General features: G+C 45.3%; 1 protein-coding gene across 4 annotated transcripts in view; it reads right to left on the bottom strand.

Moving 5' to 3' along the window:
- The window catches only part of NTRK3 (neurotrophic receptor tyrosine kinase 3), a 212,273-nt gene that overhangs the window by 64,316 nt on the left and 135,173 nt on the right, over window positions 1-12,784 (bottom strand). Inside the window, exon 12 of one of the 4 annotated variants that reach the window (XM_084267862.1) lies at window positions 7,311-7,615. The exons of the other annotated variants lie outside the window; for them this stretch is intronic. Coding sequence (XP_084123988.1) covers window positions 7,497-7,615 — 119 coding nt within the window. The 3' untranslated portion in view covers window positions 7,311-7,496. Of the gene's footprint in view, window positions 1-7,310; window positions 7,616-12,784 lie in introns of those variants that run through there. 4 annotated transcript variants of the gene reach the window in all.

Raw genomic sequence — 12,784 nt, 5'->3', positions numbered from 1 at the left:
AGATCTGCAGTGTTTCCAGCCAGAAGAGCCTCTGCCAGTTCCTGAGCAGGGACTGACAGTTTCTCACTGATACTGTCTAATGCAGTCAGTTATCCTTTATGCATTTAGAGCAGATCCATCAAAATAATTCCTGCTAGAGGTTTGAATTCAGCATATTACACACAATAGCTCCCTGGAAGGAGACAAATGACACTTACCTGTCTTTAAGCAAGTCCTTTCTCAGTTGCCTGCAACATCTGTGCACCGTGAGATGTGATGGCTTTGAAGAACACACACCTCTGGAGCTGTTCAAGCAGTGCTCAGCATATGACTGAAGCTTAAACACCTTTAGACTTGCACCCTTCTTTGGCACCGTTCAATGCAGAAATACATCTTAGTGAACACAAAGCAAACTGCAGCCACCTTCACCACTTTACCTTCCCCAGGTACTACTAAGCAAGGAGTGACTGTGCACAGCTGCTCCTATCATCCCTAAATATTTCTTGGCACCCATGAAGCAAAACCAAAATGCTCTGCCAATCCAGAGTATCTCTAAAATTGCCAGGCAACAAGGCCTCATGAAGAAATCAGAGCATGGGTACAAACTCCTTGGCCTGACAAACACATGGGTTGTGTTTGAGATGTTCACACTGCATTATCATGATGCCACCTTACATCCCTGTTACTGGCAACAGGGACTGAATCCCCAGTGGACCAGGTCTGGGATATGTACAGAACATCAATTTGCAAGACCATGAGCGCCTTCTCTTGTGTCAGATGTCACAATACCTCCACAGACTGCAAACATCCCTGCCTCCCTCTCCCAATTATCTTAATAAACAGCCTGGACACATCTCTGACTCACTTAAGATAATGACCTGGCTGTGATTAGCTTATTCAGACATCCTGGCAGTTTACTGAGCCTAATGTGACTCCAGTCTGGCTCTTTCTGACTCCTCGTGAAAGAAGCTGACTACCAGCAGTGGCTGAACTGTGATCAGTGGATGAAGACCCACATACAGATCAGATGCAGACTGCTCCTTAAATTCAGGCTGGAGCCATGAAGGCTACTTGCTCTGAAAACAAGCTCTTAACTACTCCAAAGAGCCTGAGGAACAGTGGTTTGTTTGAGCTTTTACAGCAGCAGAGAGAACTGGTGGGGTGGTACCAGTCCCAAAATGTGAAACATAAACATGGGGTTGAGGACAAGCCCAAATACCAGATTACTGAAGAGCATCACTACATTTACGTTTCTGGCTGCCTGTCTCAAACATTCACTCACCCAACCTGAGAGGGAAAGCAGCACAAGTCAGCCAGTCACACAACATGAATATTTGAAGCAAACCCTGGGAGGAAAAAGGACAAATAGTCTGAAATCATAGGCAAATCCCTGCAAAAAGTCAATTCATCTGCAGGAATCGGGCACAGGTCACAAATGACTCACTAACAGCAGAGCAAATCATTTAACCAGCACTTGCAACAACTCCCCTCTCTTTGTAGATAACAACCCAAATTTATTCCTACTGATTAGTCAGCAGTTACACTCACAAGTTCAAAATTAATATCAAAGTTCAAATATAATTGTCTTGTACTTGCACTCTGCTTTACTGCTGGAGAGACCATCATCTTCACTTAGCAAAGGTATCATCCCACATTTATTTACGCAGGCTGGGAGTGTGGGTTGGGATTTATTCTAGCTCTTCACTTGACAAATTCAAAGCCTGAACTCCACCTCAAATCACTGTTTGGCAAAACCTCTGTTAACACTCTCTTGAATGTCTGCACTGGTATCAACAAGGACAGGCACTTACCACTTCTCTGGAAGCCAATTATCAAACTCCAACAAGGAAGACAGACAAACAACACCCAGAACTCCAACGGTGCATCCAAGGAGGTGAAATTCAGAACTGAAGAACAATGCCAGCAACTAACACAACCAAACTAAGGTCCCAGCAAAAGCAGAGATGTGTGGTGTCTGCAGCCCTAAGTCCTCTGTGACTTCCCCACACAGTTTACAAGAAACACAAATGAAGCCACATTGGGCAAATCAAGTCACTGTTAGCATCGGCTTTCCTACATTGCTTTTTAGAGGTCAAGGTAAAGGTAAAGCAGTATCTGTGTGACCCCCCATGACGTGGACACAGGGTAGGACGTTCTACAGCCTGCAGTGCACCCCTGTGGCACGATAAGCTCAGGCCACCCGAAATATGGGGTCCACAACTGATGCTCTGAGGCATCAGACCACGTGCTGACACCAAGGAGCCTGCCTGTCATCAGAGGAGGGACGCAACATTGGGGAAGTCACAAAAGATACAGCCAGAACAAAGGAGGATGGTAAGTTCATGAGGTAAAGCACCTTCTCCGGCTCTTTGTGTGCTGGTCTCCTGCCACACTCTTTCCCCTTCAAACCATCTCTGTGCACTTTCCTGCAGCTGATTAAACTTTTCTGCCAGTTGGCCAGAGTCTGCAGGCACTGGCAAACAGACAGTTAATAAAGGCTCTTGGAGTCATTGCATAGATCGCACCAGAAGCACTTCAAAACATTAAGCAAAAATGAAGTCACTTGGCATTGATTTCTTGCGTGTTCTCTTCCTGCCGCTCCTCCAGACCTGTGGTTTTTTAGCTTTACTACTGTGTCTAGGCCTCTTTATCCTCTGCTAATGCCAAGGCTTAACCCTCAGGATCTGCAGCTTGTTCTGAGTACAAATCAGAGCAGAGTGGTGATGCGCTGCTGCAGTTTGCTGAAACAGCAGAAACATCTTCCTCTGACTGCCCACAGCTCCTGGGACATCTGTCCCACCACCTCAGCCACAGACGCATGCTGGAAAGGCCAAAGACCTGGTGGTAGAGAAAACTACCACCTTTGAAGAAGCTCCAGCCTCTTGAGAAAGAAGGGCTGGCTCCTTAAAAGCATGCCTAAATAAACATAAAAGCAGCAAAACCAGCAAGACTCGCACTGTGCAATTTATACAGTGAGACTCAGTGTACCCCAGTTGTGACCTAAGGCATCACAAGCATCAAACACTCTCCTGCAGCAAGCCCAAGCCCAAGGTGCCACCGTGCCACACGTTTCCATCATGCAGAGAGGTATTGTGCCAGAGTCATACCGTGCCCATCACGCTCATTCCAGGCATGAACTAAAATAAATGTCACTCCATCTTTTTAGACTCAAAACACAAGGAAACGAAGCTTGTCTGCTTGTTCACATGCAGGCTCCATACTCAATAAGAGCTGAGAAGGCAGGGTTACGATTTTCAGGAGGAATTGGTGTACCACTGCCTGCAGCCTACCAAAACAGTACCCCAAGCTCCTTCAGCAATAAGCTCTTGTAAACAGCACAAGAAGCATTTGAAGACAATGTGGGAAGGGAGAGCAGGACAGCAGTATTAACTCAACTGTGTTGAGGAGCAAGAAACCTTCACATGGGTGAAGGCAACACGGAGGCAATAGAAGCAACCAAAGAGCAAGCGCAAGGAGAGACCAAGTGCTGAACCCTTCTGCAATGTGTGTTAAAACTCATGGCCATAGTTAAGCTATCACCTTGGGAACTAGCAGCAGTAAAAACATTGTGGGAACTCATAGGTAAGGAAATAGTTGCCCTGAAATACAAAACAAGGTGGACTAAGGCTGATCATATCAACAATCCAGGTAATTGGCTAATCAAGCCTCTGTCTGCAATGTTCCTGGGCTATGAAACCCAGCCCCTGGAGTGGTTGGGAGGAAAAGGCAGAGCTTCCAAAACTCTTGTGTTTCCCACACCTCAAAAAGGAGAGGGAAATGAGGATGAAACCCAATGCAGCTCAGCTGCTGATCCCATGCATAAGGTTGCATGTTAGGAGACAACCATTTGTCTCAGGCATCACAGACATCCCTGGAAAGGTAAAGATCTCAACCATCACTTAATCCTGTGAACAGCAGCACCCAATCACTGCTAGAGGTATATTCATTTGAAGGGAATAACATGCAGAAATTAAGTCATAGCATCATTTTGAGACATTTACTTGAAAGTCATGCCACGAAGTTGAAAGAACAGATAGATGCAGGAAAATACGTTTCTATTTGCTCATTAAAACTCTCATCAGGTTTTCTAAGAGGGGTCCAGCACCATTCACCAATACCAGCTGAAACACACCCCCAGCCTCACACCCACGGTCCCCTGCAGCTTGGCACAGCAGCTTTAAGTCACATAAATGACATCTCTCATTAACGATACTGAGACACAGACACTAAAACACATCCTGATGCTGAGCCCCGCATGCTGCAGTGTCTCCTCTCTCCTCCTGGAGCAATGCACCTTACACAAACTCCTGATGAGTAACCCAACTGCAGCATCCACTTGTACCCCACCACCTCTGCATCACACATGTGGGATACTTAGCTTAATAGGAGGCTAATTGTCCCTGGTGAAGGGACAACAGTCCAACACCCAACAGGAGAAAAATCTGCACAGCAGAGCAGGGAGACCTGCAGCAACAGCACATTCTGAAACAAGAGCACCACACCAGAACAATATTTTAGTTTCAAGCTCCCTGAGATAAGGCTCCTAATAAACCTCCTGCCACTAAGTGTAGAAACTTGTCTTGGCAAATCATGACACCATCTCCCACCGTTACATCCTTGTCCCTGAGAACATGACCATTTTGAGCAACAAAAAGCAACCGGTTGTCAACTGAGATGAGCAGACACTAGGTTCTCAGGCAAGAAAACATTTGTTCCTGATGAGAGTGACAGAAGCAAGAGCTACACCTGAGCAATATTCACATCACAACTGTAAATCCCACCCTCCACGCCCCCCGAAGAAGCAAACCAAACAGACTCCCCACACATGGACCATCTCATGAAGAAGTAGACTATAGGATGTGTCATTCTGAACCTTTATTTATTTTGTCTTCAAAGAAGAGACCTGATGCAGCTGTTTCGTTAGAAAATAAAGTGTTTATTAAGAAACTAGACATTGAACACCCCTATAAGTCTCTGTGAAAAGGGACCGTCCCATTTCCCATTAGCACAGGATGATAGTTATGGCAAGATAAGAATGCTCAAAGATGGTGGAGTCTCATTGACAGAAAATGAGGTAATGATTTACAATAATTAAAAATAAAATAATTATTTTTTTTTTTTTAAAAAAACCATCCTTAGACTTGCTACTTAAAGCCACCAATCGCAAACGGCCACGACTGGCTTTTGTTTTCAGCAGTGAGGAACCAGAGACTTTAATTGGTGTTAAACAAATTGAGACATCGATCACAGTGGGGAGAACTGCTTTAAATTATGCTGTACGGTCCGGAGGATTTCTTCTAAGCAGAGATGGACCTGAGCTGCAAAATTCAACCCTTCCTCTGCTAGGGTGTTTGGATATAGGCTTCTGGTCCAGGCCCACGGATGTATCTCTACGACTGATATACACAGTTGAGAGCAGAGTCCCCTGAACAGTGCTAGGGAGAGGAGACAGTTCAGACGGACAAGACATCCCCAAGGTCAGGTGGGCGACTTCCAGGAGATGGGGAAATTCAGTTCAGACAAGCACCCAGTGATTCACACGCTTGGCGAAGTTCCTCCTCACTCTGTGAATCTGCAGAATTGAGGTGTCAATAGCACATGGCCGCAGGTCCTCTCTGGCGGTGCACCTCTTGTATTTCCAGCTCCGATACGGGCAGGAAACATTGTTGGGAGTTTTGGTCATGGTTTCTGAAGCCATCCAACCTGAGCCAGGCCTCCTCGTCCTAATGCAGATGCCTCCCTAAGGCATGTCCGTTAACTTAAAGCAATCCGCTACCATTTCTCCTGCACTCTTCTATTGCACTTTACCTTTTCAATGCAAGTGAACCAGGAGAAGCAGCAAGAGAATGGAATATTCCCAGGGATATCCCTACGGGAAAGCTGATAATAAAACCTCCTGGCAGTCTCCAGGGTGGTTCATGCAGGTCACCCATAAAGGCAGGATGAAGCAGAACATCCCATTCTGAGGCTTCTGCCCTGTTCTGGCAGAGGGGGACCATGACTTTTTCCACTGGCAGTGACCCTTCAGGGCTGGTGATTTAGAGACATCCCTGATGTGATAAGGTCATCTCGGGCCACTGAGAAGGCAAGCAAAGCTGAGCGGCTGGTGAGCTAGCTCCTGGTTCAATACTCCTACCAGAAAAGGATCTGGCCACCCCTGAAGCTTTTGGAACTTTTTTTTCTCCTCTAATCTGCCTTGCTTATAGGTTGTCACTGATATATATGAGCAAATCTGTATTTCCCATACATGTGACATCCCAAGAGTCCAAGGAAAGCTCTGCGAGCTGCCGCGAGGGCAGCTGGCTTCTCTTGCGGACAGGATCAAAGGGTTTACTTTTCCATCTGAGAGGCTTTGGATGAAGTAAGACGAAAGTGGGATGGGAGGGAGAGGGGGAGAGAATAGGAATATCAGCCAGAGAGCAGGATCGATATTCCTGTTTATGCCAGAGAAGAAACAACAGAATACTTTTTTTTCTTCCTCTCCTTCAGTCAGTCAGCCTTGAGCTGCTGGTTCTGGGTACATGACTGGGTTACAATCACTCTACTTGGGTAGGAATACAGGGGAGAGCTGAAAGGGGCTGGAAAAGACCCAGCAACTGGGACCTGCGTGCATCTGATATGCTTTTCCACTTTGCTTACTGCCCTAGTCCTGCCAAGGACACGGACCCTCCTGCGCTATGGATTCTCCATCCATGCGGGAAGTCCAGGCAACTCCTCAGATAAAGCTCATCATTCAAGCAGCAGGGAGAGACCAGAGTACGACAACGATACAGTCAGATCCAACGAGCCGCTCTAACACACACAGACAGACAAACAAAAACAGCCTCCTAGAATATGTGCACTTCAAAGATAACCACATTCTCTTCCTGTCAGAGAAGTAAGACTTTTTGTTTGTTTGTTTGTTTGTTTTCCTTTTCTTTCCATTATTATTCCTTCCAACATTATTTTCTGTGCAAGAACTGGGAGCGGGGCTGCCTTTGTTCTTACCAAAAGTCTTCGTTCTGCTTTAGTTTCTTCCAGGCTCCCCGCCTCAGCTCGCTCTGGGAGACCTCCCATGGCGGTGCCACGTAAGAGGTGATGGCGGCATTCACTGGGTGTTGCGAAGACACAAGCTTACAAGGGAAACTCCAAGCAGGGAGGACATGACTAAAGATGTCAGTTTGGTTGGCTTGGTTGGTTTTTGTGTTTTATTTTAAAGCAAAAAGTACAATTATTTACTGTGTTATTAGGATGACTCCTTTCAATTGGGTTTTAATTCTCTTTATTTGCTCTCATTGCTGCTGTTGTGCCTTGCAGGAATATTTAACGAACACAGCGACCATTGGAGGAAAAGAACAACCCTGTTATCTGGTGACAGAAAACCAAAGGTTCAGTTGGCTTTAACGTGTGTACAGGCAGGGCTGTAGAGTCCTATTAGGAGGAGACCTCAATCCATACAGACCACGCTTACTGCTTCCCACCATTTTGAGGGCACAGCCTATAAACTTGACATCAGAACAGGGACTTTTAAGGAGTTTTTAAAAGCCATGACGTCCTTTGCTGAAATAAACACTGACATCCTCAACATAAATGCCTTGGTTAAGAGGTTTGGAATGTCCAGGGAGGCTTATTGGATTCAACATAATTTCTCTGAAACCTAAAGGGGGAAAAAAAACAGAAAAAAGAAAAAAGCAAAATAAAGTAAACGAAAAAACAAAAAAGAGCAAAACTAGAAAAAAAGAGAGAGATATCGACACACATGTAATCATTAAAAAAGAACCAAATGAATAACCAGCAAAGGGCTGCAGTTAAATTAAAGCCAAAATGCCCTCTCCAGGCAGGGCTACCTCACTCTGTCTTTCCATCAAAAACAAGCAATCATTTCACATGGTGTGTGCAGGCACAAGTGCTCCAAGGACAGGGGGCATGCAAGCAGTCTGGACAGGGAACTGGGAACAACTCTTTTCCAGAGGTTCCCACTAATCAGGGTTACAAAAGTCCTAATTCCTACCTAGTCCATCTTTCCCCTAGGCAGGGAGTGAGGAAAGCAGAGCATCCTTCCTACATCTACTTTTCTCTCATCGTTTAGTTAGTCTGGCGTAACATTTCTGAAGCCAAAGAAGAAAGGCTGGGGAGACCTGACTGTCATAAACCCATAGACATCCTTAGCTTAGCTGTCCCACCTACACCAAAACCTTCACACTAGAGGCATCTTCTCCTTGCACAACCTCCCCTCTTTAAAAATATTTTGAAGTTTAGAATTTGCCAGATGTAGTGGCCAGATGAAAAGGGAAAACAAGTGGAGCAGAGTCCTTCGCTCCCAACAAACTTACTGGGCAAATATACATTTTCTAGGGCTGCATTAACCATCTCTTCATAACATCCCTGCTTTAGGATGCCACAGCAGGCAAACACACTACTATATAGAAATAATTTAGATGTTAATTACTGTTATTATTCTTTGAAGCTAAATAAATGCAATTATTCAGGACTTGTCAGACAATAGTTCTCTGGATCGGAGGGAGCAAACCTGCTGTGGAGCACTGGATGTGATCTCCAGGATGGAATCCTTCTGCTAAGATACCCAGTCCCACAGCCCTCTCCTCGAGGTCTGACTGAAGGAGGGCACATTCTGGTTCACTGTTAGGATGCATCCTGATGTTTAGCCTACATTTCCCTCCTTCTGACTCTAAACCCTGTTTTCTATCATCTTTTGTGCTAGGTCCTGCAAGTTCTTCACTTTTCTTCAGGTGTCAGCTCATCAGTTTTTACATTACTTTCTCAGACACCTGTTTGTAACAGTATACCTACAGCTGAGACCATCCCACTGGATTGGGCAGAGACATGGCAGGAATAAGCAGAGGTCACTGGAGGTAAGACTGCAGTGAAGTTACTCTTACCTCAGGTCAAGCATGTCGACATAAAAAGCTTCTTCTATACCAGCTTACTAAAATCCCCAAAATAGATCCACCAAGTTGCCAGGACCAAGACATGCAGGGCAAGATCCTGGGTATTGTTCTAAGCTGCCCCAATGTCTCATCAGCCCAAAGGGTTTTTCCAAGAAAGTTACTAGGATGTCTTGGCTACATAATTGCTCTGAGGTCTGAAAAATGCTCCTGGCTCCTCACATAGTCCCAGGATCCTCAACAGATCAGGTAAGTTAGCCCAAGTCTGGCATCTCTAGAGCAGCATGAAGCAGCTGGGATCTCCTTGTGAAACGATCTCAGTAGGAAAGGTGCTTTCCACTAGGCTAGGAACAGAAAGTTTCTCACACTGAATCTTCACCAGCCAGAAAAATTTCCCCTCCATTTATTCTATTTTTTCTAGGGTATCTATTTATATTTCTTCCCTAGACTATCTTATTCCATCTCTCATCAAACACATGCCTCTTTTGATGAACCTGAGGATGCAGACAAAAGCGGTTTGTTTGGTTTGGAACCATTTAAACTTGTTTTGGGGAAAAACTCTCTGTTATTCTCAGTGGCCCTGAAGTGCTGATCCACATGGGAGAGTAAGCCAGGCTCAGCTTCAGTTCATGTGTCAGAAACAAAAATCATTGGCAAATTCCAAGTGCTGAAATATCATTAGTAGTGAGAAAGAGCCTAGCTCAACTCTCAGAGCCAAAGCAGAGTTTAAAGTGCTGATGCTCGGCAATGCATATGTAAACTAAGTCCATTTCTTATCAGAGTCTCTGGGAGACAAATAAACATGGCATCCCTGAACGTCACTATTTATCGTGTTTTCTTTTTCATAATATAAATATATTTTATGGCCACCAAAGGATAGCTGGGAAAGTCTATACTCAACAATACCAAGTATCTCCAAGGAGCACTCCTGTCTGCTTTATTTTCTTTGCATTTCTTAGCTCTGCTAAATTAAGGCAATTCCACTTCTGCCGGACAACATCCAACAGACCTAAAAACCCACTGGGGACACGCAGCCTCAGCAAGGGGACATGTGAAAGATCAGCAAGACTTAGGGCTGTGGGCGTCGAGGGCTTTGCAGAATGGGACTGCAGCAGGGGGTACCCCATCACTGACACACAGTCGCTACTGAGGGACGGTGAGGAACGAGGCAGGAGGACAGACTATGTTTCTGAAGCTTAGGGCCTGAACACACATACTGCTGACTTGGGAAAGCAACGCAGCATCGGTCATTTTGGCATCCTCTCCTTCTGATATATTAAAGTCCCCAAAGAATCTGAAAACAAACCACACTTCTCTCCTGACTGGTTTTCTCTCTTTCCTCCCTGCTGACTCCCGCATTGTACTGCTACCTTCAACCCCATTCTCTTGTATGGAGCAGAAACCAACAAGGGTCTTGCTAGGTTTATGTCTTCACTGTCAGATGTGAGATGGATGATGTTCACTGAGATGTCCAGGGTTAAAATGGGTGAATCTCAACAGGTTCAGAGTTTGGATGCTGTTATGACACATGTCATCTTTCAACCATCAAAGCTATTAGCTCCTGAAAAACTAGCTTGGAAATATCATCAAGAATATGGGGGGCGGGGGGGAGGGGACTCTTTTACTTTTTTTTTTTCCTTAAAAAAAGAGAAAGAAAAATATTCACCTTCTTAAAAGGATTTGAGGGAATTATAAAAACAATCCTTTTTATGGAGTTTCACATTTGTCAGCACTAGCTGGGAAATGTGAGGAAAAATACTGTCTTTGACACTGGCTTCAGATTTAGAGAAACCCCAATATTCAAGCCTGAAAATAGATAGGAGGTAACATGCCCCACCCTCTACATTCAAATCAAAAGCATTTCCAAAGACCTACAAAATTGGGAAGGGTCTGACAGACCAAACTTTGTGCATCTCCCTGTTCTAGCGAGACCACTTGTTAAATTAACGTGTGACACTGTCTCTAATAGCCATGGTATGGTAGTGGAACAAATGTATGGAGAGTGTTGGAGAACAGGGAAGGAGGAATGAGCTCAGATTTGCTGTGCAGCTCTAAGTTTGAGACAGAGGGGGCAGGTGGGGCATTTCTCTAAGCAGTCTGGAAGGACACAGCAATGAAAGGACAAGAAAATTGAAGGCAACCAAACCGTCTGATCAGGTTTTGTCCTCAGCCCTGGCCATCCACTTAGTCCTCCAGAGCTGTCCTGTGTTTCCCAACACCTTGGGCTAGTGGGGCCCATGCACATACACAATCCAGCCTATGGACGCTGCCCTGCAAGGAACACCCTGCCTCTACTGATTGAGGAGACAAACCAGGTAGTTTCACCTCGCCTTCACTGTTTGCCTTCCCATAAAACTGCAGCCACTCAAACACACCACATCTTTAGGGCTTCTGAGATCTGAGGCTCTGCTCTGGCTCACGTGAAAAGAGCAGCAGGGAACATGACACAGCAAGGCAAAGGGAACAACGCAAAAACCAACGCACAACTCCTCACAGCAGCCCCATCCGCCACAGCATGAGTGGTGCAGCCCAGTTCTGAAACCCAGGGATGGAAGCTGCTTCTAAAGCAGCAGCATCAATTGCTGCAGGGATGGGTGAGAAAAGCAATGGGATGCCGTGTACTGCCTGGCAAAAATGGGTTAAAGAAAATAGCAAATTTAGAGCAACAAGCTGGCCAAACATAACACTGCTATCCACACAGCCCATGTTAGGCGGCGGAGCTTTGATCTCTCTTCTGTGTTACAGCAGAATTTATGATATAAAGGAAAAGCAATAGGAGACTCCAACAACAGTGTACATTTTATCTTTCTCTATGCACAGATATGAAGTATGAATAGTATCAAAGAAGGCATGAAAACCATCAAGCCTGGCCTGCATCCAGAGCGAAGGAAACAGCCATCCGTCTAGTAAAAGCCAGGAATGATATGTCTATATCCAAGGGGAAAGCAACACAGCAGTCCAGGTTCCTTGTCACAAGTGGGTTCATCTGCAGGACTATGATACAAACCCCTCTTTTTTTTCCTCCCCGCCCCCAACACATAGCAGGGCAAGATGTAACGCAGCCTGAGGCCTTGCTCGCCATAACAAAGCAGGTCATAGAAGCTCAGCAGAAGCACACCATGAGGTTCTCCCTGATGCTCTCCGCTGCAGATAATCACATAATTTCTTTTCCCATCCCAGGTAAAGCCAAAGATCCTGGCCTTCGTCTCATTCACACCAGCTCAACACCGTTGACCACAATGGAGAACCACAAGAAAATTCAGCCCACAGATGAATTTCATGATACACAGACCTCAAGCAGATATTCAAGTTGATAACAACTCCTTTAAGTTTCACAGAAAGACTCTGAGAGCTACAGAAATACTTATGGTTGTTCATTTTCATGGAAACAAGGTCCTTATCACCCTCCACAGAAGCTCACCTTGTATCTTTGTTCATTTTCCATGGTTTAACCTCAGGCATAAGAGTCTCCCACTTTAGTCAATGAGAATTGGCGTCACTGGAAACCTCTTGGGAATGTGCTAGATGGAGCTCTAGCTACAGTTTGTGGTATCTTCATCTTCTGCACAACCCAAAATCACCAGCTGGAGATTGCAGCACTGCATGTGTTTTTGAGGGCAGGTAAAGGAAGAGATGGGCTGAGAGCAAGCAGAAGCAAATGGGTCCAGAAGATCCCATTTCCACACAAATTTCTCTCCTGCTTAACTAGAGCAGAAGAAGGGGTAGAAGAATACTGCAGGCACTCAACAGCTGAACAACATTCCTTGAGAAAAGTTCGCAGCTTTCCATGCAGAGAACTCTTTAAGACTATGCAAGATTCATTAAACCTCCAGTCGGAGGAATTCCAGCATCCGTTGCATTTCTACTGTTGCCGCTGTTAATGTGGGCCATGTCCATATTAGCTGGGATCAGAAGTTTGT

Source organism: Gallinula chloropus (assembly GCF_964237585.1).
Source record: "Gallinula chloropus genome assembly, chromosome: 9".
Classification (NCBI taxonomy): Eukaryota; Metazoa; Chordata; class Aves; order Gruiformes; family Rallidae; genus Gallinula; species Gallinula chloropus.
Note: the sequence above shows the minus strand (reverse complement) of the source record. Positions and strands in the feature narration are given on the sequence as shown.